Source organism: Anolis sagrei, chromosome 1, assembly GCF_037176765.1.
Source record: "Anolis sagrei isolate rAnoSag1 chromosome 1, rAnoSag1.mat, whole genome shotgun sequence".
NCBI classification, from domain to species: domain Eukaryota; kingdom Metazoa; phylum Chordata; class Lepidosauria; order Squamata; family Dactyloidae; genus Anolis; species Anolis sagrei.
The window spans coordinates 26,044,096-26,071,278 of record NC_090021.1 but is presented as its reverse complement, the minus strand read 5'-3'; the positions used below and the strand labels follow the sequence as shown (position 1 = coordinate 26,071,278).

Here is a 27,183-nt window from a genome sequence, read left to right as displayed (position 1 = left end):
CTAAATGTCTCGAATATTACTAAAGAAGATTGTGTGCTCCCGACCCATACTGGCAATGGTTCTGGGCTGTTTGGGAGACTGCTTTGTAGGCCAGTATGTTCCTGGTCCAGGTATTTTCTGCAGAGAAAAGGAAAGAAAGAAGACAACGATCAATTAAATGAAGGCAGGCCTTACATAAAGCAAAACTATAGAGCCAGGTTAAATTAAGGCAGTGACTCAGCAAAGCTGCAGTTCTATATAACCTGGTCTTGCAGCAACACCAGAAGCACTCCAAGTGGCCAGCTACTGGTCAAAGGACATTTAATCAACTACCAAACTCACAAATTTTGTATTTTGTCTGTCTGTTTGTTCTGTTCTGTTAGAAATGTAATACAATTGACTGGTTGCCCTGACACGACAAATAAATAGGTGTGCCTGTAGCTTAGTAGCCATCAGTCTGAGGTAGACCTCAGTGGGAGAAAGGTCTCGGTCTGTGAGGAGGCCTCACAGTGTGAGTTAGGCTTTAGTCTATGAGAAGGTCTGGTGTGAGAAGGCCTGGCGTAAGAATCTTCAGGTTGAAGGCCTTGTGTGTAAAGCTATTGTGTGAAGCTCCTGTGTAAGTTCGCTGTGAGAGGAAGCTCTGTGAGAGTGAAGTTGTTTATCTGAATGAGAAAGAAGCCCAGTGTGGAAGCAAAGAAGGAAGTATAAAGAACTTTATTTATGTTATAGAAACCTTGTTCTTGTAAATAGTTCAACCATATTATTTTACTACAAAGAAAAACCTCTTATGGAAGAGGTAACATTAGCCTGTGTGTTTTTGTTCTTTTTATCACTTACTGGTGATGGGTCATGCTGATGATGATAAGTTACTCTGCTGTACATTTCTGGAGAGGGCCTTTTGTTAATAAGCCCACTCACCCAACACATTAAGCATTATTTTGGGATTTGTGTATTTGTTCAAGAAGAGAGGCCATGCATCATTAGGTTTACTCTGAGAATAGGTTGCATTTTTAATTCCTTCTTCCTCCACCCCCAAAGTATGTCCTATATTCCAAAGTATGCACTTTCCCTACAAGGGAGATGAAAAAAAAAAGGTCAACATGAATTTGGTATATTAGCCTATCTTTGCTACTTTTCTTGTTCTATCTCAAAGGCAAGAGATATCCCTTTTTTTTGTCCATTTTGTTTTATTGATGGAAGCTTAAAATTCAGAATCTAGACCTAAAATATCTCTGAGATTGCCAAGTCCTTACAATATCATTGTATCATTCCAGTTCTGTTCCAGAACTTGGCTTTATTACACTTGGGGTTGCAGTCTAAAACATAACTTTTGCAAGCTTAGGTCATGCTCTGTACTGCTAAGTACTAGAAACAAATCTTGGGTTGGCATATTAGCCAAGTGATACTCACAGTATGAGCTGGCAACAGACGTGGGACCTTTGATACGAAGCATGAGCGTATAGGTGTAGGTGGATTTTCTTTTATTTCATATTCACCTGGGCCTGGACCTTCTTTCTACAATGTAATAAAAATTTAATCTTTTAGATCTCTATACAAACACGAACAAGATCATTCTACTAGGATCTCATCATGCTTCTCCCCGATTTTGCACACTGACAAAACGGAGTCATAGAATCATAGAGTTGGAAGAGACCTCGTGGGCCATCCAGTCCAACCCTACCCCCTGCCAAGAAGCAGGAAAATTGCAAATCACCCCCGACAGATGGCCATCCAGCCTCTGCTTAAAAGCCTCCAAAGAAGGAGCCTCCACCATACTCTGGGGCAGACAATTCCACTGGTGAACAGCTCTCACAGTGAGGAAGTTTATCCTATGTTCGAGTGGAATCCCCTTTCCTGTAATTTGAAGCCATTGCTCTGCATCCTAGTCTCCAGGATAGCAGAAAATAAGCTTGCTCCCTCCTCCCTATGACTTCCCTCACATTTTAATACATGGCCATGATGACTCCTCTCAGCCTTCTCTTCTGTTTCAATGATGGACGAAGTGGTGAGGAAGCATCGCAAGTCGCTTCCTTGTCAACCACAGTTAGAAATCGACTTTTGGGTAGCACAGATGGAGCTACCTGCAGTTTTTTGCTTTCTCCCCCGTCTGATGGGGGAAATGGTAACATGGCAATCTGCATTGCCACACTTTCCATGTACGATGGGAGAAGGGACAGGGTGCCTTGCCCCAATGCCCCCATGTGATGGGGGAAGAAGGGAGAATGTGCGGGTCGCCACAAGGTGCCCCACACACCTTCATTTTGCCGGTGATTGCCAGTGAAACATAAACTTGGGGTGGGGGCATCAATATGATGAGGTCTCTAGTTAGAGCAATTTTGTCTAAACAAGTTATCCATTCCTTTTTTCTTTGCTTTGCTTTTCTTTTGTTTTTGGAGTAGGAATTCCAGACACCCTGCAACCATCATGACCAAAATAAATTTTCTAAACTCTGGGTTTAACTCAGTACAGGGCAGCTTCATAATTTCTCAGTCCTCCAAATACACGTATTATACTTTAATACATGAAGCACTTGGGATATTCCCAGGATCTCTGTAGCTGAAACACTAAAGACTGTTTATGTAATTGTTCCAAGTAAATGTCATCTCAAGTATGAGGCTGGTACAGAGCCCTATGAACCATGTGAATTCCATCATAAGGTCTGGGGTATCTTTTCCCAGAAAACACATACCCTCCAACTGTCACAATTGAGTAGGGACAGTCTTGATTATTTCTCTATCATCCTACTTTTTCATCTGCTTTCAAAAAGTCTCAGTTTTTCTCTCCCTCTCCACCTTTCCCTCTTTGCCCTCAGCTTACTTCAACAGGTGCAAATGGTGTTTAAAATGCAAAAGTAGTTGAACTTAGTTAACTCAACAGAGGAGAGAGGAAAGGAGGAGACGGAGTCTTGCCCTTCCCAGTAAGCTCAGGCAGAAGCAAACCGTAAACATTCTTCCTCATTCATGACTTTTGCTATCTTAACCACACTCTGGAGGGCACAAGACTGTAAAAATGTAGCTGGGCCAAATGGCGTCTCTTGTATAAAATGGCAAAATCAGGGCTTGCTTTCATTTACATTTTTGTGTATGGGGGAAATAAATTTTGAAGCTGTGGATGATTGAATCCATGGATACAAAATCGATTAATATGGAGGCTGACTGTATCTCCTTTCACCAATCTGAGCAACGCCGATCAATTCTGACAGGTTTGCATGATTGAGATGTAATTACAGAATATCGGCTTTATCTTGCAAAAACAAACAAACAAACCTTTTAATATATGAGTAAAAGATACAGATTATGTGCTGTTTTGTTGCTCTGTAATAAAATCACTTACACAAATCCATCTTCTTTCAATCACTTGCAGACACAAGTGGAACCAACTTGTCAAGTAACATTTCAATATTACTGTTGTAAACTCAAGAAAAATACATCTATTTATACTCAGTAGATGGGCTACAGCCTATTTTTTCTTGTGTTGGTGTGTTAGCATCTGTCAGATTCTTTTCTTAGCATAAAAACGATAATTTTTAACACATTTGGAATTGTGACATCTCTTGTGAGAGAGTGCGTGTATGCCTTTTTCTTAACCCTGCAGCAATTCTGATTTGTTTTGTCAAGACGAGAGAGAAAAATATGGAGGTTGGGCTACATACAGATCTCTTGAAAATTTCCACTTCTTAAGACAAAATATAGTGATATTTCTTTAGAACAGTAATTCCCAACCTGTGGTCCATGAAACACCAGTGGTCCGGAACAACTAAAATATGGTTTGCAGCCTCACCATTACTACACCATTGCAAAGAGAGCGACTGGTCTCACAAAACCCTCTTGTAGTGTCGAGTCTTATTAAATATGTTTTTTTGTGGGCGAGCAGATGACGACTACTAGATGGTGTATGTTCTGTATCAGAAACTAGAGCTGATGTGGTCTACCTAAGACAAATTTCTGAATCAGCACTCCAAATAAACAAATCAAATCTAAAGTTGCCCAAAAATTGATTCATAACCCTTTTGGTACTAATGTTGGAGAATGGTCCCTGGTCAAGTGGTCCATGATCAAAAAAAGTTGGGAACCACTGCTTTAGAACAACTAAGTAGGTGAAACAATGTGTCATCATCTGACTTAAACCCCTCTTGACAAGCTACATACAGCATTTGTGCTAGAATTTCACCAGAAATACAGAATGCAAGAAATCGTGAGGAGGAGGAGGAGGAAAGAGATAGGAGATAATTTTGCAGGACTATAAATATGGTATGAGCCTCATATTTGCAAGAGATATGTTTCCAGACTTCGTGTGGATACACAAAATCATGGATAATATTGAACTCTATTGAAATTAAGACCTTCTGGCCTTAGAATATCATAGCCATGTTGGTGGGCTTAAAAATGCCTAGAGACACCCTATTTTGTTGGAAGCAGATAAATGAACCCACATGTACTTGTCCCACAAATAATTTTTTTTGGCAGGGGGAGTTGTTGTACTGGAGATAAACCAGCAAAATATTAAAAGACATATACACAAATATGGAACAATGTCTCATATATATATATATATATATATATATATATATATAATTAAATAAATTATCCCGTGAGCCACGGAACAAATGAAGGAAGATTGGATTGAATCCATGACTTAAATTCAGTTGCTAGCCTCAATTGGATTAGAGTCAGTGAGTAATGAGAAAACTGAAAGTTTAGCTTCAGCTGCTGCATTTCATACCCTTCTCTTATCTGACTCTGAACATTATAATTTGTGTTTGGTGCAACAGCATGTTGCAAGCCTCTTTGGGTCCCATTATTTGATGAAAGATGAGTTGTAGTGTGCATGTGTGTATGTGTAAATGAATGAATCAATGTCTATTCTGTGTCCCTTAATACCTTTTGCCTGAGACAGCAGCCAACACATCTCTAAACAGCACAATCCGAGACCAACAAACAAGAGGCAATTTATTGGAGATGAATAAAAGAGTGCAAAACCTATCCTCAAAGACACAAAAAAGTGGCCGTGAAGCACACAATGTGAGGCCACTTGGCTGGCAATTCTGCTCTGATTCAGGCAAATGTTAAGATGTGGGTTACATCTAGTGTGTTGCCAAATATTGGACAGCAGCTGTATCAATAACTCATTTAAGAAGGTGTTGTTTACATGGAATGCCTCTTCTGTCACAGAGGGCCACCTGGCTCAGGGGCGTTAATGAGATCCTAGAGGATTTTCAAATAAAAGGTTAACATCTATTTAAAAGCCAGATAATGTCCCCGGTGAATTCGTGTTACGCAGAATCCCTTTCCCTTTTCTTTTCAAAGAAACTCCAATATACTATTGCAAAGATTTCTTCCAAGGAGACAAGAATAACTAAGGCCTCTTCTACACTGCTATATAATCCAGATATGAAAGCTGATAATCCACATTATCTGCTTTGAACTGGATTATAACAGTCTACATTGCATATAGTCCAGCTCAAAGCAGATAATCTGGATTTTATATGGCAATGAAGAAGGAGTCTTGTTTAAGCCAAAATCTTCCTCTCTGTTTGATCAAAGATTTTACATAATTGACATCTAAATATTAACAAATGTTTTGAAAAACTAGAGGCATTTAAATCCTAAACAACAATAAAGAGCAAAGTTGAATTGACTTAAACAGCAAAACAAAACAAAGCCTATGAACATAACTTTCTGAGATATAAGAGGCAGTAAAACAAAATGTCAAAAAGTTCCATGAGATTGGTGGCCATATTGTCCATTACTGATTTTGTTTGGGAAATTATTGTGTGTGTGTGTGTTTTATTTTTTAATCAACTCTATAGGTAAAAGAAATATAGAACTTGTTAGATCAGACGAGGAAATGCAAGGACAATGTAATCAGGAATATCCTTTCGGAGCTTCAAAAAGTTTATTGTTTGCACTTTAACTTACACACAACATGGTCAATGGCCACAATGACTTGGACATTCAGAGAAATGTACAGGTCGAGTATCATTTATCTGGAATTGTGACATTAAAAATACTCCAAAATCCAAAATTGTCCACATGGGTGGCTGAGGTAGTGACATCTCTGCTTTCTGGTTGTTCAATGAAATAAACTAGAATGCATTAAATTACTATTTAAAATAGTATTGTGTACAAAATTACCCACAGGCTATGTGTCTGAATTGTACATATTATTTTCATGTTTAGCCTTACCCGCCAGCTCTGAGATATCTCATTATGTATATGAAAGTACTCCAAAATCTGGGAGGAAAAATCTGAAATCCAAAACACTTCTAATCCCAAGTATTTCAGATAAGAATACTCGACCTGTACCTTCTTATATTCTTCAGAATCTAAACACATTTGAAAACCCTCATTAAATTGGCCAGCAGCAGAGTTAAGGAAAGTTACTTTTGGGGACTAGAGTTCTCAAAACACTTTCACGTTGGAGATTCTCAGAGTTTCAGTCTAGAAGAATAGCTTTCCTTGACTCGATTGTGTTTCAGTAAATGTAAAATCCATATCATGAGCTTTGTCTTATATGAAGAAATACTTTCCTCCTCCTCCTCTCAGATATTTCCCAGATGAAAACAGGGATATGTTAATAGCTTCCCCTCACATTTTCTGGTAACCAGGATTGCTGCATAAACACCCACATCATTACAGATTCCTGAAGGCTGTAGTCTGACCTGCTAGATATGCATAATTTTCCGCTCATCATGCCCTACTTTGCCTTATGGCAACCTCGTGGGTTTGATTGGGTTTCCTTAGACAAGGAATATTTAGAGATGGCTTGGCCAATCCTTCCTCTGAAATATAGCCTACAAAGCTAGAAAACAGAAAACTCATCCTGGTGCTTTAGCAGATGTACCCTGTGATCAAGAATGATGGTATGCAATCTCACCAGGATTACAGTGTTTGGATGTTGTTAATCGCCTAAACACTGTAATCGTGTGTTTGCATGTGCCTTCAGGTTTCCTGTTAATTTAACACAATCCCATGAATTTTATCAGGTTTTCTTAGGCAGGGAATACTAAAAGATGGTTTTATTGGTTCCCTTTTCTGAACTATAGCCTCTAGCACCTGATTGGTGGTCTCCCATGAATGTATTAAGCAGATTTAAATATCTTCCTTAAAATAGTAAAAGTAAAGGTTTTCCCCTGACATTAAGTCCAGTCGTGTCTGACTCTGGAGGTTGGTGCTCATCTCCAATTCTAAGCCGAAGAGCCAGCGTTGTCCATAGACACCTCCAAGGTCATGTGGCTGGCATGACTGCATGGAGCATTGTTACCTTCCCGTTGGGAGTGGTACCTATTGATCTACTCACATTTGCATGTTTTCAAACTGGTAGGTTGGCAGAAGCTGGGGCTAACAGCGGGAGCTCACCCTGCTCCTCAGATTTGAACCTGCAACCTTTCGGTCAACAAGTTCAGCAGCTCAGTGCTTTAACCCACTGCACCACCAGTGGCTAACCTAAAAATATATAGACTTAAAGATTAGCAGGCTCTAGGAGAGAAAACAAATACAGGCATCCTGCCTTATCTACAGATTTGATTATTCACAGATTCCCTCTAGTAATTTTTAGGTCCTCCAGTGCAACTCTATGCTATAGAGAACTTCCTCTAGGCCACCTGGAGGACCTGGAGGAAATATCACTTCCACTGAGGTCTTGTGAATGTGGAAGGATGAGTGTATATCATTCACATGCACATTTTGCTCAGATCTCAGATTCATAGAATTACAGAGTTGGAAGAGACCCTAAGGACCACCCAGTCCAACCTCTTGCCATGCAGGAACACACAATCAAAACACCTCTGACAGATGACCATCCAACCTCTTATTATTCAAGTCTCCTTTGCGCAACATTTGTGCTTGAGTGAGCATTCATATATGCATGCGTAGAGGGGAGCATGAAAAGTTTCTGCAGTCCTCAATATTTGTGATGCTCAAGGTGTTCTTGATAAACCTGACAGCATGATAAACTGACAGCTTCAGCCATGACTGATTTGTCTGTGGGGAAGCTTCATATGGTCTGGGCTTCTTTTTTCCATACTTCCAGGTTCAAGTCATTTATCAAGATTATGATAGGAGTGACTCATAGGCTCTCCAACTGATACACTTGCTTAATATTGATGACAAGATCTCGATGTTTCCTCATCACTTCTGCTCCTAAATCCAGGGCATTATTAACTGGAAGCACAGATGCATCAATAATGCCAGCACACTCGTTCTTCATGTCCGTATCTGGACAATTGCAATCAACACATCCATCAAGAGTGAAATGTGTGACCCTCTACATCATGTACATGGAATGCTAAAAACTCTTGGGGAGATCAAATTTCTAGTATATGTTCTCTTATTCCAGGCACATTCTCTCTTTCCTATCTCAATGTGTTCATTCCGAAATGCCATGAAAAGCATCTACAATTTGGAAACACAAGATATCCATGGATTGGTTCTAAGGCTAGATCTACACTGTCATATAATGCAGTTCAAACTGTATTATTTCGCTGTGTAGATCCAGTCTAAGATGGTCTTGTTTGGATGTCAAGGGCTGGACTTGGGTTGAAATCACAACCTGGTGGAGAAACCCCTGTGACAGGGATACGTAGGATCGCCAATAGTCAAATATTATTTGAAGGGGCACAATAGCAACTGGGTAATGATAGCCTGCATTTCCTACCCTCCAATACTTCACAGATGGAAATTGGAAAACATGGCCAATCAACATCAGGTGGTCAAGATGACAAAAAATGTTAATTAGGAAAAAACATAGAAACTAGGAGAGGTTGCAGCAGTTTTCTTTTGCCTGAACCTATTGGATGATGGCATGATAAAAACCTTGTTTGAAACCACTCTGGGAAGTCTAAATATTAAGCTTCAGATCTACAAAAAAGTATGTCTTTAAACATAGCTTTCTTTTCTTCTTTTCCTTCAATTATTAATTAGTATGGTACTTACCGGTCCAAAAATGGGAAACCTTTGTACTCCAGATCGAAACATATAATTCCTAGATTTGCAGGGGAAAGGACAAGAGAAAATCATAGGAAATGGAAAAGAAGGGGTAAATTTTGCAAATATGATATACTTCTCTGGCTGTTCAGTGATATAACTTGATTCAACATAATATGATTTGTTTACATTTATGATTTGTTGTTCATCCTATGCACTCCTTTAGAAAAAATCCTTTTCAATGTGAAGAATGGCCTTCTCCAACCTGGTGCCGCATAGGGTGTTTTCTTTGGCAAGGAATACTCAGAGGTGGTTTTGCCTGTTCCTTCCTGTGAAATATAGCCTATTGGTGGTCTCCCATTCAAGCACCAACCAAGACCGTCATTGTTTAACTTCCAAGCACAGACAGATTCTCATGCTTTTAGGTTATAACATAGGCCTGCTGTTATCCCAAGCATCATAACTAGCCAGCAAAAAACTTAGTTTTGTGTGTGTGAGGAGCAACTTGAGAACCTGCAAGTGGCTTCTGGTGTGAGAGAATTGGCCATCAGCAAGAACATTGCCCAGGGGACACCTGGATGTTTGATCTTTTACCATCCTGTGGGAGGCATCTCTCATGCCCTCTCATGGGAAGCTAGAGCTGACAGATGGGAGCTCACCCCACTTCTGAGATTTGAACCGCCAACCTGTCAGTCAGCAGTCCTGCCGACACAAGGGTTTAACTCATTGTGCCACCGGGAGGGGGGGGGGGGGGTCCTAGCAAAAATTAATAAAAAGGAGGAGTAATGCAAAACACAGGTCAACAAGAATTTGAAAGAGCATCAATGGAAACAAGGTATTGTCTTGGAACTCTGCATGACAAACTACTTTAAAAAAAAATAAATTTTGAAGTCCTGGGTTTTAATTTGTACACAAAGAGAAAGGAAGAGTAGGAAAAGCCTTTTTACTTACTTGACTGGAAAAGTGGGTACTGGCGGAGGAAAAAGGTCATACTGCCCAGGGTCTGTGTTTACATTCTGTTGTGAATCAAAAGTCCATAATAAAGAAGTTATTTTACTATATTAGTGATTACCTAAAGTAGAAATGTTAAAATTTCTGAGCTGCAAAGTAAGTTTCTATAATTCCAGCACTTCAGGATTCTGTTTCTACATTTATGACAACAACACCATATAGCACTGAAATTTGAGAAGTACTTTGTCTTTACATTAATTCTGAGGACAACGTTGAGTGGCAAAGAGGGAACAGGATGAATGGAGAAGAGAAGGGAATTCTAATGGAAAGTTGCCATACCTAATCTAGGGGAAATCTAGATTGCCCCAGGATTAGGTATGGCAACTTTCCGTTAGAAGTCAGACAGAAGGTTACAAGGCATGTAGCTCTTACGGGGAGATTCTGCAGGGGAAGTTGGTATAACTACTGTGTAGTGGGAAGCAAGAGGAAGTGAACGAGCAGTGCCAGTCATCAGTAGCTCATCGACTGGCGTTGTGGTGAAGGATAGAGATCAGCGTCCTCATTCCGTTTCTCTTCTGTCTGTCTCCTTCATGTCAATGCACATCCGCACACCGCTCATGCAACACAAGAAATGTTGACTTCATTTGGTTGGGATGTTTTAAGCCATCCCTCTCACAGCCCTGATCTCACACCCAGTGACTATCATGTTTTCACTAAATTGAAGGAACACCTGGGTGGAAAACACTTTTCTGATGACAACGAGGTGAAAATCAAAGTGATGAACTGGCCAAAAAAGGTCTGTGACACAGACATTAAAAACTTGTAGCACAGATGACAAAATGTATTGAACGGAATGTTGATTATGTGGAAAAATAATGTAATGCCTATGCTATAATCCATGCAACTTTTATTAAAATATATTTATCCTTTGTATTTTTAAATAATAATAATAAACTTTTATTTATACCCCGCTACCATCTCGGTGCGGCTTACAAGTCATAACAAAAACAAACAACAATAAATAACTCATAATAAAGCAAAACAATACAATAATGACATGACGCATTTGTGGCAGGGTCAAATGTAAGGATTAAAATTTTAAAAATGCTGGGCATGTTCAAGGGAAATAGGATGGATATTTTAGGGATAAACAGTTCTAGTCTCTCATAAAATGCATTTAGGACATATTGCTTAGGATTCCTTATTCTGGGAAGGCTTGTAATTTTACTTTCAGGATATCCCTTGTACATTATAAAATTCATGCAGATTAACATCAAAGCAATGCACCAACTGCTTGTGAAGGTGCTGAGACTAATGGTGGTCATCTTACAGCATATTTAACTTTCTCTGCCGAAGAATGCTGGTGCATCATCAAAACTAAAAATCCCAGGATTCCACAGCATTGAGCCAAGGTAGCTAAAGCAGTGCCAAGTACAATAATTCTATAATGTAGACGTAACCATGTGAGCTGTTTTCTGGTAAATGACACAGTGGACAATATGTTGGACTTAAAGGACTTAGGGCCCAATGAAGTGAAAACCAGAATTATTTTTTTACCTGGGATACTACCTCGCTAAGAATGTCTAAGGCCATGTATTGTCGAAGGCTTTCATGGCTGGAATCACTGGGTTGTTGTAGGTTTTTTGGGCTATATGGCCATGTTCTAGAGGCATTCTCTCCTGACGTTTCACCTGCATCTATGGCAAGCATCCTCAGAGGTAGGCTACCTCTGAGGATGCTTGCCATAGATGCAGGTGAAACGTCAGGAGAGAATGCCTCTAGAACATGGTCATATAGCCCGAAAAAACCTACAACAACCCAATGTCTAAGGCCCCTTCCACACAGCTATGTAAAAACCACATTGAACTTGATTATATGGCAGTGTGGACTCAGCTTGCCCAGTTCAAAGCAGATATTGTGGATTATCTGTCTTGATATTCTGGTTTATATGGCTGTGTGGAAGGGCCCAAAGTCTCCTAGCACAAATCTATGGTCAACTTTTGCTGGAAGCTGACCACAATGTTGCATCAGAGGACCTAGAGATTTTTCAGAGAGATATTTTCTCTAGAAATTTCTAGGTCTTCCAACATGGCTGAAGGAAGTTGACCATTGTGTCACAACTGAGGACCTAGACATTCCTAGAGAGAAAATGTTTAATGCAATCTATGAATAATCAAATCTGTGAAAGTATAAACTGAAAATATGGAGGGATGAGTGTAATATATGGAGGGATGAGTCGCCCTAATGGGCTGAGAATGGTGGTTAATAAGTGCATCAAATAAATAAAATAAATAAATAAATATGACATTCAATTTGTCCCAATGGCTGCAATTGTTTCTCCACCACTGCTATGAATGTTTAGTTTAGGAGGGCAACTGAAAGGTCTGAAAACCATGAATCCCTATGAGGAGCAGTTAAGGAGCTGAATATGTTCAGCTTACAGAAGAGAGGATTGAGAGGATACATGATAGCTATGTTTAAATATTTGAAAGGAAATAATAAAGACAAGGGAGCAGAATTGTTTTCTGCTGCCCTGGAAATAAGGGCTCAAAAGAATGGGTTCAAATTACAAGAAAAGGGATTCCACCTAAACATTAGGAAAAAAATCCTGACTGTAAGAGGTGTTCAACAGTGGAACTCACTACCTCGGAGTGTGGTGGAAGCTCCTTTTTTGGTGGCTTTTAAACAGAGCTTGGATGGCCATCTGTCAGCGGTGCTTTGTGCTTTTCCTGCATGGCAGAAGGAAGTTGGACTGGATGACCCATGTGGTGTCTTCCAACTCTATGACTCTATGACTCTTTAGATTACTATATCCATATTATTAATTCACGTTTACCTTATCTCTATAGCTTAAATGCGTTGGGCTTTGCCTTGGGATGCTCTTAAAAGAATATGTTTCAGTCGTTTTCTTTAGTAGTGTCGTAAGCGATGGAGGATAGTACGGTTTCACGTCTGGGAGGGTTCTGTCATGACGCTGCTGGAAGATGGGCATTTTCTTTCTGCCTTCCCCTTTGAAACTGTAGGTTGGCCCCACTGGATTCAGCAGGGCATCTTGAAGAAAGTCTCTTATGGAGTAAGTACCTGGTACTGGTGTTGGCTGGTGGAAAGAAACAGAGCATTAAACCCTCTTATGCTATCTGCATCCAGGGTCCCCAGAATCAAGAGGCAGGTTGTAACTGGTTTTCTCCTCTCATGGGTACAGTTGGCCATCTTCCCTATTTGCATGTTTGACCTTTGTGGGCTTGATTATGCACTGATTAGATTAAAATCTTATCTCTAGGAATCTTCCAGAGATAACATTTTAATCTAATCTTCTCTGGAATGTGTCCAGAGGAGGGCAACTAAAATGATCAAAGGTCTGGAGAACAAGCCCTATGAGGAGTGGCTTAAGGAGCTGGGCATGTTTAGCCTGAAGAAGAGAAGGCTGAGAGGAGATATGATAGCCATGTATAAATATGTGAGAGGAAGCCACAGGGAGGAGGAAGCAAGCTTGTTTTCTGCTTCCTTGGAGACTAGGACGCGGAACAATGGCTTCAAACTACAAGAGAGGAGATTCCATCTGAACATGAGGAAGAACTTCCTGACTGTGAGAGCCGTTCAGCAGTGGAACTCTTTGCCCCGGAGTGTGGTGGAGGCTCCTTCTTTGGAAGCTTTTAAACAGGGGCTGGAGGGCCATCTGTCAGGGGTGATTTGAATGCAATATTCCTGCTTCTTGGCAGGGGGTTGGACTGGGTGGTTGGACTCGTCCAACTCTTTGATTCTATGATTCTATGATTCCAGTACAATTTGACCTTAAGAGTCACAACGAAGGACCTAGACTGGTGGTTCTCAACCTGTGGGTCCCCAGGTGTTTTGGTCTACAACCCCCAGAAAACCCAGCCAGTTTACCAGCTGTTGGGATTTCTAGGAGTTGAAGGCCAAAACATCTGTAGACCCACAGGTTGAGAATCACTGGCCTGGAGACACCTAAAGAGAACAACTCTCTAAGAATATCTAGGTCCTTCAGTAGAATTCTAAGACCCGTTTCCCGCAGATGTTGACTATAGACCTGTATTGAAGACCTAGAAATTCCTGGAGAAGCTTTGAATTCATTTTCATAATTGTCCTATGCCTCTAACATTAGCAAATATGGAGGGCTGGCTGTACTTGCAACAACAGAGCAAGTGTTCATTTTCCCATCATTACCATTCAAACGTCCTTGACAATGAAGAATCACAATACTGGTATATACTTAGAAGATGTAACAGTAAGAAAAGCCAATGTAATTCTAGACTTCATCAATAGGAGTATAGTAACTTGATTAGGGGAAGTCATCATCCCACTCTAATCTGCTTTGGTTAGGCCTCAACTGTGTCCAGTTCTGGGCATCACAATTCAAGAAAGATATGGACCAGAAGGAACATGTCCAGTGAAGAGCAATCAAAATGATCAGAGGTCTGGAAGCCAAGCTTTATGACGAACGGCATGTATAAGTGAGCTTGGAGAAGAGCAATGAAGTGATCCAAAAAGAAGGGGTTGAGAAAGGAGAAATAACTCCCTTCTTTCATCCCATATTGCCTCATCATTCTGCCTATAGTCATGGCAGGTGGCGAACACCATTTTTGTCCCTGGTGGGCACCACAAAGACCAGAATAACAGGGCAAGATATGTGCCCCCCCTCCCCGTGTCTACTAGCTGCCTGAAACCAAGGATAGTGATGTAAACAGCTGCAGCCATTTCCCAAATATGAAATGACACAGCTGCTTACATGGGCCTGAAATCACGGTTTATTTCAAATTTTTGGGAAAAATTCGGAGCAACTCATGACTTCTTTTAACACATTTCAAGGCCACATTAACCCAGATCAGCTCCGCATGTCATACATCTGCATCAGAGCTGATTGGCCCTAAAGCAATGGTTCCCAACTAGTGGTCAATGAACCACCAGTGGTCCACAGGAAATAAAATATGGTCTGTGGCCTCACCATTACTACACTGTTGCAACGAGAGCAACTGGTCTCAAAAAACCCTGCTAAGGCTTATTAAATATGTTTTTTTGTGGTTGAGCAGATGGCGACCACTGGTTGGCATATGTTCTATATCAGAAACTAGAGCTGATGTTATTTATCCAATGCAATTTTTTGAATCAGAACTCCAAATAACCAAACCGAATCTAAAGTTGACCATAAACTGATTCGTAACCTCTTTGGTACTAATGCTGGAGAGTGGTCATTGGTCAAAGTGATCCCTGGTCAAAAAAAAAAGGTTGGAAACCACCATCCTAAAGTATCAGTGAAGATGCACCCCTACTATGCATCTACACTGTGGAATGAATGTAGTTTGATACCATCTTAACTACCATGCCTCAATGCTATTGAGTCATGGGATTTTTATTTCATTTTCTCTGTCCAAGAGTGCTCATGCCTCCTCAAACTACAATTCAATTAAAGTAGTGTCAAATTGCATTCATTCTACAGCCATTCAGCAGTGGAACTCTCTGCCCCAGAGTGTGGTGGAGGCTCCTTCTTTGGAAGCTTTTAAACAGAGGCTGGATGGCCATCTGTCAGGGGTGCTTTGAATGCAATATTCCTGCTTCTTGGCAGGGGGTTGGACTGGATGGCCCATGAGGTCTCTTCCAACTCTATGATTCTATGATTCTACAGTGTAGATGCTCCCTTACATTCACTTTCTGCCTACATTTTTAAAAAAATGCATAACACATCTTCCTTTGTTGTTAAATGTCTGTTTGGCAATATCTTAGTGAGTTGCCTCCAGAATTAGCCATATTAATCCCTGACCCTCTGAAATCTATGACTGATATCAATTTTTAACCAATGCGCTTGATTTCAATGGGTCTGCTCTAAATATGACACTAACCCACTCTTACATTTTTAGGTCCCAAGTCAAAATGTTATTATTCACCCAGGCATTTGAAGCATGACATATCTGTAAGCTTTTATCTCTTGTATTTTATGGCCTTTTAAATTATTTTATTGAAGGGAAGATCATTTATTTCCACTCTGTGACATTTTCACATAAAATGGCAATAGGTCTTGTTAAAGGCATTTTGTTTCCTGGAAAAAAAAGGATAAAATAGTTCCTGGAAAAATGAGGAAATGGTACAGTTCTTTGGGCTTACTCACACTACATAACAAAAGCAAGTTGATGGCATTATCATTGTCATGGCTCCATCCTATGGAATCTTGGGATACGTAGTTTTACAGAGTGCCTTGATTCTTGTTCTGTTGAATGACACTTCTCAAGATTCCATAGGATAAAATCATGGTAGTTAGAATGGCATCAAACTGGTACAATAATGTAATGTAGATACATCCTTTGTCTTGCTACTTTTCCCCCAGGCTATTTATGCCACATTCTGTGTAATGGTAAAGCCTGGTTCCAATATATCCACCAATAAAATCATTCTGCCCATGTCAAATTACAAGCAAGCATTAAAAAAACAAATCAATACTTGTGTTAAATTGGTTGTTAGTGGATTAAGGCACAATATCAGGACTTAAGGACAACCAAAAAAACCCCAAGATCATTGTTAAAAAAATTACAACAGAAAGACAGACAAAAATGGATGGAAGACTCAGAATTTCAAATCAATAGAAAAGTGAAATACTTAGGAATTTGGCTAACAGACAAGGTGTCAACAGGGGCGGCTCAACCAATTACACAAAGTAAGCATTTGCAGTATAGTTGATTTTGCCCAGGGGAGCTCTTGAAGTGCTCTTGGGTGAAAATAGACCTAGACATATGCGAGTTATAGTTACTGACATGTATAGTTCACCTACAATCAAAGAGCATTCTGAACTCCACCAATGATGGAATTGAACCAAATATGGCACACAGAACTCCCACGACGAACAGAAAATACATATATAACAGTGATTGGTTGGGGGGGGGGGGGCAAAATACTGTTTGCTTACCATTGAAAATTACCTAGGGCCACCTCTGGGTGTCAACAATATTTGAAAACAATTATGGCCAAGTTTGGAAGGAAGTAAGGAAGGATCTTTTGAATTGGAAAAAAATAAGTTTTCTTTACTAGGAAGAATTGCAGCAATAAAGATGAAGGTATTACCAAAGACTGTTTCATACCGTGCCAGTAACCTTAGATGAAACCCATTCACCTAATGGAGAAAGGATATCACAAATTTTGTATGGAATAGGAAAAAAGGCAATATTCAAGTGGGAAGTTCTTGCTGACAATAACCGAAGAGGTGAACTCAGTCTACCAGACCTGAAATTGTATTGTGAAGCATCTGCTATTTCATGGATGAGGGACTGAATGATGCCAGAACAGGTATGGGCAAACTCCAGCCCTCTAGGTTTTTTGGACTTCAACTCCCACAATTCCTAACAGCCCACTGGCAGTTAGGAATTGTGGGAGTTGAAGTCCAAAACACCTGGAGGGCCGTAGTTTGCCCATGTCTGTGCTAGACGATTAGGGAATTTTGACCATAGAAGGTTATGATTTACCGTTTGAATGGCATGTATATATTTGGCACAACAAATCCAAAATTTGGACAAAAGACAGCACACTGGATTTCACCACATAAAGCTTTCTGGGCGATAAAGAAAGAAGACAAAAAGGAATGGATAAGATACAAGAAGTTGCTCAAGTTCATAAATAATCAACCCCTCAGCTATGGAACGCCCTCCCTAAAGATATCAGATTGGCCCCCTCCCTTCTAACATTTCAAAAGAGAGTCAAGACTTGGCTCTTTGAGCAGGCATTTCCAAATACAGTGTAACAGACATAGGAAAATGGAATGGTTGGACAATGTGATTGGACAATGTTTTTAATATGAGACCCTAATGTTCATGTTTTTATTGATTTTGAATTGGTTTTATTATCTGATTGTTTTTATTGTATTGAAATTGTATTTTATGGTCTTAGCACCAACTGCAAACCGCCCTGAGTCATCTGCGAGCTGAGAGGGATGGTATATAAATAGAGTAAATAAATAAATAGAGTAAATCAACCTATGATAAAATCAAGAAAAGGATTGAAGCAAGAAGGGTTAAACATTGGATGGTTCACTTATGAGCAAAGAAAACAGAAATTTAAACAAGATCTCTACTATTGGGTTGAGGTAGGTTTTTCCGGGCTATATGGCCATGTTCTAGAGGCATTTTCTCCTGATGTTTCACCTGAATCTATGGCAAGCATCCTCACTACCTCTGAGGATGCTTGCCATAGATGCAGGCGAAACGTCAGGAGAAAATGCCTCTAGAACATGGCCATATAGCCCAGAAAAACCTACAACAACCCAGTGATTCCGGCCATGAAAGCCTTCGACAATACATCTCCAATATTGCTTTGAAAAAGAATTGACTGAGTGGGGAAAAAATATTATGGCCAGAAAGAAATAAACATATAGTATGTGGAGGGGATCAGGACCCCCCATTGGTGATTGCAATAAGGTTCTAGGAAGCCAGAAGATATGTTTCCCATTGTTGTTTTTGTTGACTTTCAAGCCATTTCCAACTTATGGCAACCCTAAGGTGACTCTATCACAGGTTTTTCTTGATTTGTTCAGAAGAGGTTTGCTGAGAGAATTCCAACCTATTGACAGAGGTATGAACAGAGACATTGGCTTTTTGGCAAATTACATTTCCTTCTCATTATAGTGACATATGTCAAAAAACATCTTCCTAAAATCTCTTACTTTAACAGAACTGTTATATGAACAAAATACGACATGTTGACACTTCATGTCTAACTGGCCACCTGCTTGGCAGAGCTGTGTCACCTTGCACAACTCTGGACAAGTTCACACATTGCATCGTTTTGTATTACATCAGTGTTTCTCATCCTTCCTAATGCTGTGACCCCTTAATACAGTTTCTCGTGTTGTGGTGACCCCCAACCATAACATTATTTTCATTGCTACTTCATAACTGTAATTTTGCTATGGTTATGAATCATATTGTAAATATCTGATATGCAGGATGGATTTTCATTCACTGGACCAAATATGGCCCAAATACCTGATACGCCCAAATTTGAATACTGGTGGGGTTGGGGGGGAATGATTTTGTCATTTGGGAGTTGTAGTTGCTGGGATTTATAGTTCACCTACAATCAAAGAGTATTCTGAAGTTCACCAACGATGGAATTGAACCAAACTTCACATACAGAACTCCCATGACCAAGAGGAAATACTGGAAGGGTCTGGTGGACATTGACCTTGAATTTTTGGAGTTGTAGTTCACCTACAACCAGAGAGCACCGTGGACTAAAACAGTGATGGATCTGGACTAAACTTGCATAAATAGTCAATATCCCCAAATGTGAACACTGGTGGAGTTTGGGGAAAATAGACTTCAGCATTTGGGAGTTGTAGTTGCTGGGATTTATAGTTCACCCACAATGAAATAGCATTCTGAACCTCACCAATTATAGAATTGGACCAAAATTCCCACACAGAACCCCCATGACCAACAGAAAATACTATGTTTTCTGATGATCTTTGGTGACCCCTCTGACACCCTCTCGCGACCCCCACAGGGTCCCGACCCCCAGGTTGAAAAACACTATATTACACTCTGATCCCACTTGCACAACTATGCAACTGTATTTAAATATCTGTGGCTTGAATTTTGCATTCCAACAATGCATCTGAAGTGGGTTGAAATCTACAAAAATCAATGCTAAAATAATTCAGCTTTAAATGTGCCACTAGACTCCTTTTCCTCCTTTCCTTTTCATATTAAATCAGAATTGAATGTCACACTCTACAATTGTGCACCACCTCCACAGATTGGTTATTGTATTGTTTCTTCTTTTCTGATGCAGTTAATAATTAAATGAACAATTATGCGTACCCTCAGCGATTCTTTCCACCATTCATCTCTTCTAACTTCAGGTGTTCTTTTGCTCCTGTCGATTGCCTTCAAGAAACCCAGATTAGACATTCAACACATAAACTATTTTAAAATAGTCCTTTGGCCGGAAACACTCATATTTAATGTACCTATGAAGCACACCAAACTTCTCACACATGCTAAAAAGTATAAAACCAAGATCGATATGCATTTAAAGGGCCATCCTCCATTGCACCAAACTAATAAAAATTTAACATCAACTATGGAGAATTTATTGTGGTATCTCAGTGCAACAAGGTCTATAGATATTTTTTTTTCCGCATGTGTCAGGTTTTCCTTGGTTGTGGCACTCCTCTTGTGGAATCTTCTTCTCTAGAAACCTAGGCCATGATTTTAGATTAGCTACTTAGGCATATAAACTACTTTGGTTAGATAGATAACGAGTGTCTTTCAACTTTATCACTCAAATTCTGGTTTATTATGACAGCAGTTGCTGCAAGCAACAGAGTCTTGTTCTCCTGCCAATCAGAACAAAGCAGACTGCTGTTTTCACCCATCATAAATTCCCATTCCACTGGCCATTACTTAGGGAATGGCATCAAATTGGGAGGGATAGCCAATACCCCAGAAGATGGGAACAGAATTCAAAATTATCTGAACAGATTGGAGAGATGGGCCAAAACTAACAAAATGAAGTTCACTAGGGAAAATGCAGGATACTCCACTTAGGCAAAAAAATGAAATGCAAAGATACACAATGGGGGACATGTGGCTTTACAACAGTATGTATGAAAAAGATCTTGGAGCCCTTGTGGACAACAAGTTAAACATAAGCCAATAATGCCATGTGACGGCAAAAGAAAGCCAATGGGATTTTGGCCTCCATAAATAGGAGCATAGTGTCTAAATCCAGGGAAGTCAATCTACCCCTCTATTCTGCCTTGGTCAGACCACATCTGGAATACTGTGTCTAATTCTGGGCACCACGATTTAAGGGAGATGTTGACATGCTGGAATGTGTCCAGAGGAGGGTGACCAAAATTATCAAAGGTCTGCAGAACAAGCCCTATGAGGAGCAGCTTAAAGAGCTGGGTATGTTTAGCCTTCAGAAGAGAGGACTGAGAGGAGACATGATAGCCATGTATAAATATGTGAGGGGAAGTCATAGGGAGGAGGGAGCAAGCTTGTTTTCTGCAGCCCTGGAGATTAGGACATGGAACAATGGCTTCAACTACAGGAAAGGAGATTCCACCTGAACATTAGGAAGAACTTTCTGACTGTGGAGCTGTTCAACAGTGGAACTCTCTGCCCTGGAGTGTGGAAGAGGCTCCTTCCTTGGAGGCTTTTGAGCAGAGGCTGAATGGCCATCTTTCAGGGGTGATTTGAATGCAATTTCCCTGCTTCTTGGTGGGGGTTGGACTGGATGGCCCATGAGGTCACTTCCAACTCTATGATTCTATGAAAGGGAATGTGGAAACAGCCATCTGCTACTTTGTGATCAAGGGGGGAAAGATCCTCCTCACTTGTAGCATCTACTGCCCAGCAAGTGTGGATTGAGTAACTTCTACAGTCCTTAACTAGTCCCTATTTATGTAGAGATCATCAGTGCAAACCAATCACAAAAGCATAATTATAGATTATACACCTACAAGCATGAATTCCAGTCAACATTGTCACTTAACCTTTCAAGTCCATGTCTGGAGAATAATGAAGTATTTGGAGAATAATGAAGTAACTAGAAACAGCAACTTTTTTCATCACTAGGAAAACACTTTCTAGATAATTACAATGTTTCGTCCCCATTACTCCACCCCATAACTTCTAGCAGGTAGCGATATTAATTATAATTTATTACTTGCAATCTCTTGTAATCACTTCACTTGAGGTTTCAGTGCTGCTTTGGTCAGACTGCACAAGCATTACAAAACCTTCTGCCCAAAGATCGAAGTATATCTCCTACCGGAGAGCGTTTGCTGATTCTGCTGGCTCTACTGGCTCTGCTGGCCTCACTGCTGCCAACCATGTTCTCCTTTTATTTTGCTTAAGGACCTGATCCCTTTTAATTTTTAAAGGAACTGATTGCTCTTGTCTTAGTGCATGAGAGTGGCAAGAGCATCTGTGACATCACAATCCATGTGCTATGGGTTTGAGTGTTCTTAGACAGACAAAGGAGAAGAGAGAGAAAATGCATCACATCCTGAGCCAAGAAGTGATCATGAATCACATTAGAAAGAGAACTTCTAAAAATCTCATGTGCTTTTTAAATCTCTCGTGAACTAGCTGTACAGTTTTCTGTTGCTTCAGAAACCTAGAAAGCCTGTTTGAACAAAGGTAAAAGTGGAAATAAATGTGTGTGTATGCCAGAGAGCTAGGATGTAATGGTACACAGAAGTGGACATGTTGTAAATCCATAAGTATTGATGGACTACAATTACTATCATCCCTCAGCAATGGCGATCCTGGCTAGGTCTGATGGGAGATGAGGTCAAAGAACACATGGATAATGTCTTGTCGAAGGCTTTCATGGCCAGAATCACTGGGTTGTTGTGAGTTTTCTCAGGCTGTATGGCCATATTCCCGAAGCATTCTCTCCTGACGTTTCGCCTGCAGATCTCACAACCTCTGAGGATGCCTGCCATAGAAATGTCAGGAGAGAATGCTTTGGGAACATGGCCATACAGCCCGGAAAACTCACAACAACCCAACACATGGAAAGCCTCAAGTAATCCCTTCCTACTGTAATATATTTAAGATAGCAACATTGGTCACATTTTGAAAAGCAACGTAACAGTGAATGGCAATCTCATTGTTTTTTCTTGTGTCATCTCTTTCAAACGAGAATCTCTCAACTCCAACGAAAGATCATGCCTGTGCTTTCATTAAAGCATTCTAGCACAATGAAAAATGGAACAACTAATGCCACAGGCCAAGATCTGAAGAAGAACCAAGAGTCATGTTTGTCAGCCCTTAGAAAAAAGACAATATAGCAAAGTGCTTTTGAAACGAAGGGGATCTCAAAAGCATGTTGATATAGCACAATGCTTCCTGTTCAAAGGCAAAATGACAAAACTAATTGAACACTCAAAAATTGTGGCAAGGACCTAAAGCATTTATTTACATCTTTCCCAGAGGTGTAAATTAGTTTTCTCACCAAAAAGTCTAGTTGTCATTATGTTTTTGATGTGCCTCTTTTACTTGACCATGGAAATTTGCATGCTACGTAAGTTTATACAATGGTTATGGTGTCTAGAACAATTGGAAGATACCACCTTGGAGCAGGAGAAAATATAGACTAACTACAGTTTTACTAACTGTAAAATGATGATTGTATCATTTTACCTACAACAACCCAATATCTATATTGTTTTTATGTTAGGTTTTCATGTTTCGTAAGGCATTGAATTTTGCCGTGAATATGTATTGTCGAAGGCTTTCATGGCCGGAATCACTGGGTTGTTGTAGGTTTTTCCGGGCTATATGGCCATGTTCTAAATGCCTCTAGAACTTTGCCATGAATATGTTGGAAACCGCTTTGAGTCCCCCCCAGGGGTGAGAAAAGTGGTATATAAATAAAGTAAATAAATAAATATTATTTTTTCGAGAAATCTGACTTGACCATGTTGGTCCACACCTTAGTTACTCTTTGATTGTAAGTGAACTATAAATTCCAGCAACTACAACTCCCAAATGTCAAGGTCTATTTTCCCCAAACTCCACCAGTGTTCACATTTGGGCATATTGAGTATTTGTGCCATGTTTGGTCAAGATCCATCATTATTTGAGTCCCCCGTGATCTCTGGATGCAGGTGAACTATAACTCCAAAACTCAAGGTCAATGCCCACCAAACCCTTCCAGTATTTTCTGTTGGTCATGGGAGTTCTGTGTGCCAAGCTTGGTTCAATTCCATTGTTGGTGGAGTTCAGAATGCTCTGATTGTAGGTGAACTATAAATCCCAGCAACTACAACTCCCAAATGACAAAATCAACCCCCCCCCCCGCCGCCCCCCCCCAGTATTCAAATTTGGGCATGTTGGTTTTTTGTGCCAAATTTGGTCCCATGAATGGAAATACCTCCTGCATATCAGATATTTACATAAAAAAATTAGTTATGAAGTAGCAACGAAAATAATTTTATAGTTGGGGGTCACCATATGAGGAACTGTGTTAAGGGTTTGCAGCATTCAGAAGGTTGAGAGATACTGCCATAGAGCAACTAAAGAAGTATTTCAGTGCAGTGATATATGCATAAAGAATCCATTCCATCCAAATAGTGATTTATAAGTTTTAAAACATGTAACCAAAGTTAGACAGGCCCCCACCCACTTCTTTTTGTTTTCCATGTTTTCTGGCTCATAGCAACCTGTAGTGTGTCCTGGGACTGAACATTTCCCATGAATACTGGTAGTTGTCCTCCCAAGCTAAGATCTACTGAAATTCCCTGAGAATTGTTGAACATGCCTTCTTAGTGAAGCAGACTAGACTTTGTCTTCTGTGCAAAAAAAGAATTTGCCTTGCCACCTCCCTCCCTCCCTCCCTTTTAATGCACCTTCCTTAGTCATCAGTGTGTCTTCGTGGGTTCTCCATTTTAACTGGTTTCCCAACTAGTCTGAAATGAAGAGTGAAATACACACCTCCTCCAAAGAGATGTCAGATTCTACTAATCCAGTCAAAAACTTTGAATGGCGTCCACCAATCATTTTGCATGTCAAGGTCTCCTTATCTTTGGTTGTTGTGATGTAGCATCAGGAGGTGTTTAGATGCTGGTGTGCTTTGTCTTCCAGGATCTATTCTGCTCCTTGTGCCATGGCAAGTTGTCTCCCACCAAGTCCTCAGAGGCAGGGGGGCAGGTGTATCCGAACTGCCCCTTGTTCACCCACTGATGGTTGTGATGCAGGGTCATTACTGGCATTATGATAACACGGTGCCAGCTCCCAATCAGAGGGGCTAGTCTAGATATAAAGTAGCAGTCAGCAGTAAATAGTTTTGAGTTGTAGTTCTCTCTCTACAATGATAGCCCATATACTATGCTTCAGTACCAAGGAATAATGTAAAATAAAAGCACCATGTATATGTATTGTCGAATGCTTTCATAACTGGACTCACTAGGGTGTTGTGTGTTTTCTGAACTGTATAGTCATGTTCTGGCAGCATTTTCTCCTGATGTTTTGCCTGTGGCTGGCATGAAGATGCTAACCACAGATGCAGGCAAAATATCAGAAAATGCTGTTATACAACGAGCATACAGCCCAAAAAACACACACCACCTCACCCTTTGTTTAAAAGCATTTCATCACATTTCTGCTAGCTATTCTCTTAAAACAGGGGGCCCCGGTGGTGCAGTGGTTAAACCACTGAGCTGCTAAGCTTGCTGACCGAAAGGTTGCAGGTTCAAATCCGGGGAGCAGCGTGAGCTTCCTCTGTCAGTCCCAGCTTCTGCCAACTTAGTTCGAAAACATGCAGATGTGAGTAGATCAATAGGTACCGCTCCAGCGGGAAGGTAATGGCGCTCCATGCAGTCATGCCGGCCACATGACATTGGAGGTGTCTACGGACAACACTGGCTCTTCGGCTTAGAAATGGAGATGAGCACCACACCCCAGAGTTGGACACGAATGGACTTAAATGTCAGGGGGAAACCTTTACCTACGCTCTTAAAGCCAAGCTGTGCAGATATTCAGTTCTCAGAATATACTCTTAAGAACTCTGGGTTCAAACCCTATACCTAGGTTTACTAGGTAGGCCTTCAATTCACAAATGTGCTGCATTCTCCCATTTATGCAACTAGGCTACATCCTCATTGTAGAGTTCTATCATTCTGTTCCTATGGAGCAGTGTGATGGAATTCTAGGCATACAGGTATCCCTCTTTAATTTTGAACTCATTTGACAGTCTCCCATGTTATTCCTGAACACGTTAATAAAATGTGTGCTAAACAATGCTACTGCTAGTTGGATTTATAAGTTGACCAACCAAACCTAAAGGTTGCTTACCAGTGGCTCCTCTTCATCCTGGAGGGAAGCGACTATTGGAGTACCTCAAAGTTGTCCTGGGCCTAGGGCTATTCAACATATTTATCAATGATTTGGGCAGACTAGAACTCATTTGTTATCAAAGTTGCTGCCGATACCAAATTGGGAGAGAAAGCTAATACCGTAGAGGACAAGTTCAGAATCCAAAATGACCTTACAGATTAGAGCTGGGCCAAAACAAAATGAATTTCGAAAGGGAGAAATGTACAGTACATTTATGACAATAAAAATGAAATGCACAGATAATAGGATGGTGACACCCGACTTGGTAACAGTATAAGGATCTTGGAGTCTTAATAGACCACAAGCTGTATGAGTGAAGGCTGCATTAACAGGTAAGAGCTATGTTGCCTCAGAGTGTGGTGGAGTCTCCATCTTTGGAGATTTATAAAGTTTGGGAGTGCTTTGATTGTTGGACAGGATTATTCTTGTGGTGTCTTCCAAATTTATGATTCATTCCTGAAACTTCTAATTACTACTACATTTCACCTTTCTGAATGCCTAGCCATCTGTTCCAGCCTGGCTTGAGAGTCTGTAGTAGTTACCCTTAACGACATAGTCCCAAGTATACACTGACTTTGCTTGAAATGAGGTAGTCTGTTTAAACCAAAAAAAAAAAAAAAAACACCTCAAGTCCCCAGAAGCCACTGTGCATTGTGGGGACAGCCAGCAAACCGTTTTGAGATGAGTCTGGGTTTTTGGTCTTGTGCAGACAGGCTGCAAGTCATGGATCTCCTTCACAAATATAAACATCCTTAGTATATTGCTACTATTCCTTTTTTGTTTGGAAGTTCTCGCTGAAACAGGTTATACACCCTTGTATGACCTATATTCTAATCTCAGGACTCATCTCACCAGGTTTCAATGATGCCTATTATATCATATTAGCATTGCTCTGTCAAGACTTTAAGTTCATCTAGTTAATCTCCCATGTTCTGTGCATCCATGTAGGGCCATCTAAGACCACATCCATGTAGGGCCATCTAAGACCTGGCTGCTTACTCAAGTTTTTCCCCACTTCCATTACTGAATTCTTTTACCATAGATCCAGATCTTTCTATGGCTGTCAGTAATAATATTATTTCCATCATTTGATGAACTCTTTTATAACAGCCTGACCCCAAGCATTATAGGGTCTTTGTGAGTCTAAAAGAGGTACACTCCCATCCACTAGAGAAAAGTGAGCTAAGCCACCACAGCCCATTTTTACCATATTCCACTGGATTACATTCCATGACTGTTGTCTTTTACATTTTATTCCTGAGAGAAGGGACATAATGGCCAATTGGCCATACAAAGGCCTTGCTATGGTGGCAAGTGAAGTATGCATTCTTTACATGAACAAGTAGCCATAGTGGGCCATAACTGAGATCCAAGAATGTAGATCCAGAAATACTCATAAACCTAATCACACACAGGAATAACTGCAATAGGAAAAAAAATTGCAAGGTTCTAGTAGGATACCTGTCTTTTCTTTCCAG

At 40.3% G+C, this 27,183-nt stretch overlaps 1 protein-coding gene across 1 annotated transcript; it reads right to left on the bottom strand.

The window, feature by feature from the left end:
• STPG4 (sperm-tail PG-rich repeat containing 4) lies at positions 1-24,532 on the bottom strand. The gene is made up of 7 exons (XM_067463192.1): positions 24,305-24,532; positions 19,673-19,738; positions 12,691-12,951; positions 9,855-9,919; positions 8,913-8,961; positions 1,390-1,494; positions 1-117 (listed from the first exon to the last, which is right to left on the bottom strand). Exons 1-7 carry the CDS (start codon positions 24,368-24,370, stop codon positions 1-3), a joined length of 729 nt encoding a protein of 242 aa, XP_067319293.1. The 5' UTR covers positions 24,371-24,532.
• Between the last annotated feature and the right edge of the window lie 2,651 nt (positions 24,533-27,183).

Coding starts and splice junctions, on each gene's coding strand:
- STPG4 (XM_067463192.1), bottom strand. CDS start 24,370: ATGATTGGTGGACGCCATTCAAAGTTTTTGACTGGATTAGTAGAATCT. Junction 8,962..9,854: donor GTACCCACTTTTCCAGTCAA/GTAAGTAAAAAG, acceptor CTGCAAATCTAG/GAATTATATGTTTCGATCTG. Junction 1,495..8,912: donor GGTTTCCCATTTTTGGACCG/GTAAGTACCATA, acceptor ATTACATTGTAG/AAAGAAGGTCCAGGCCCAGG.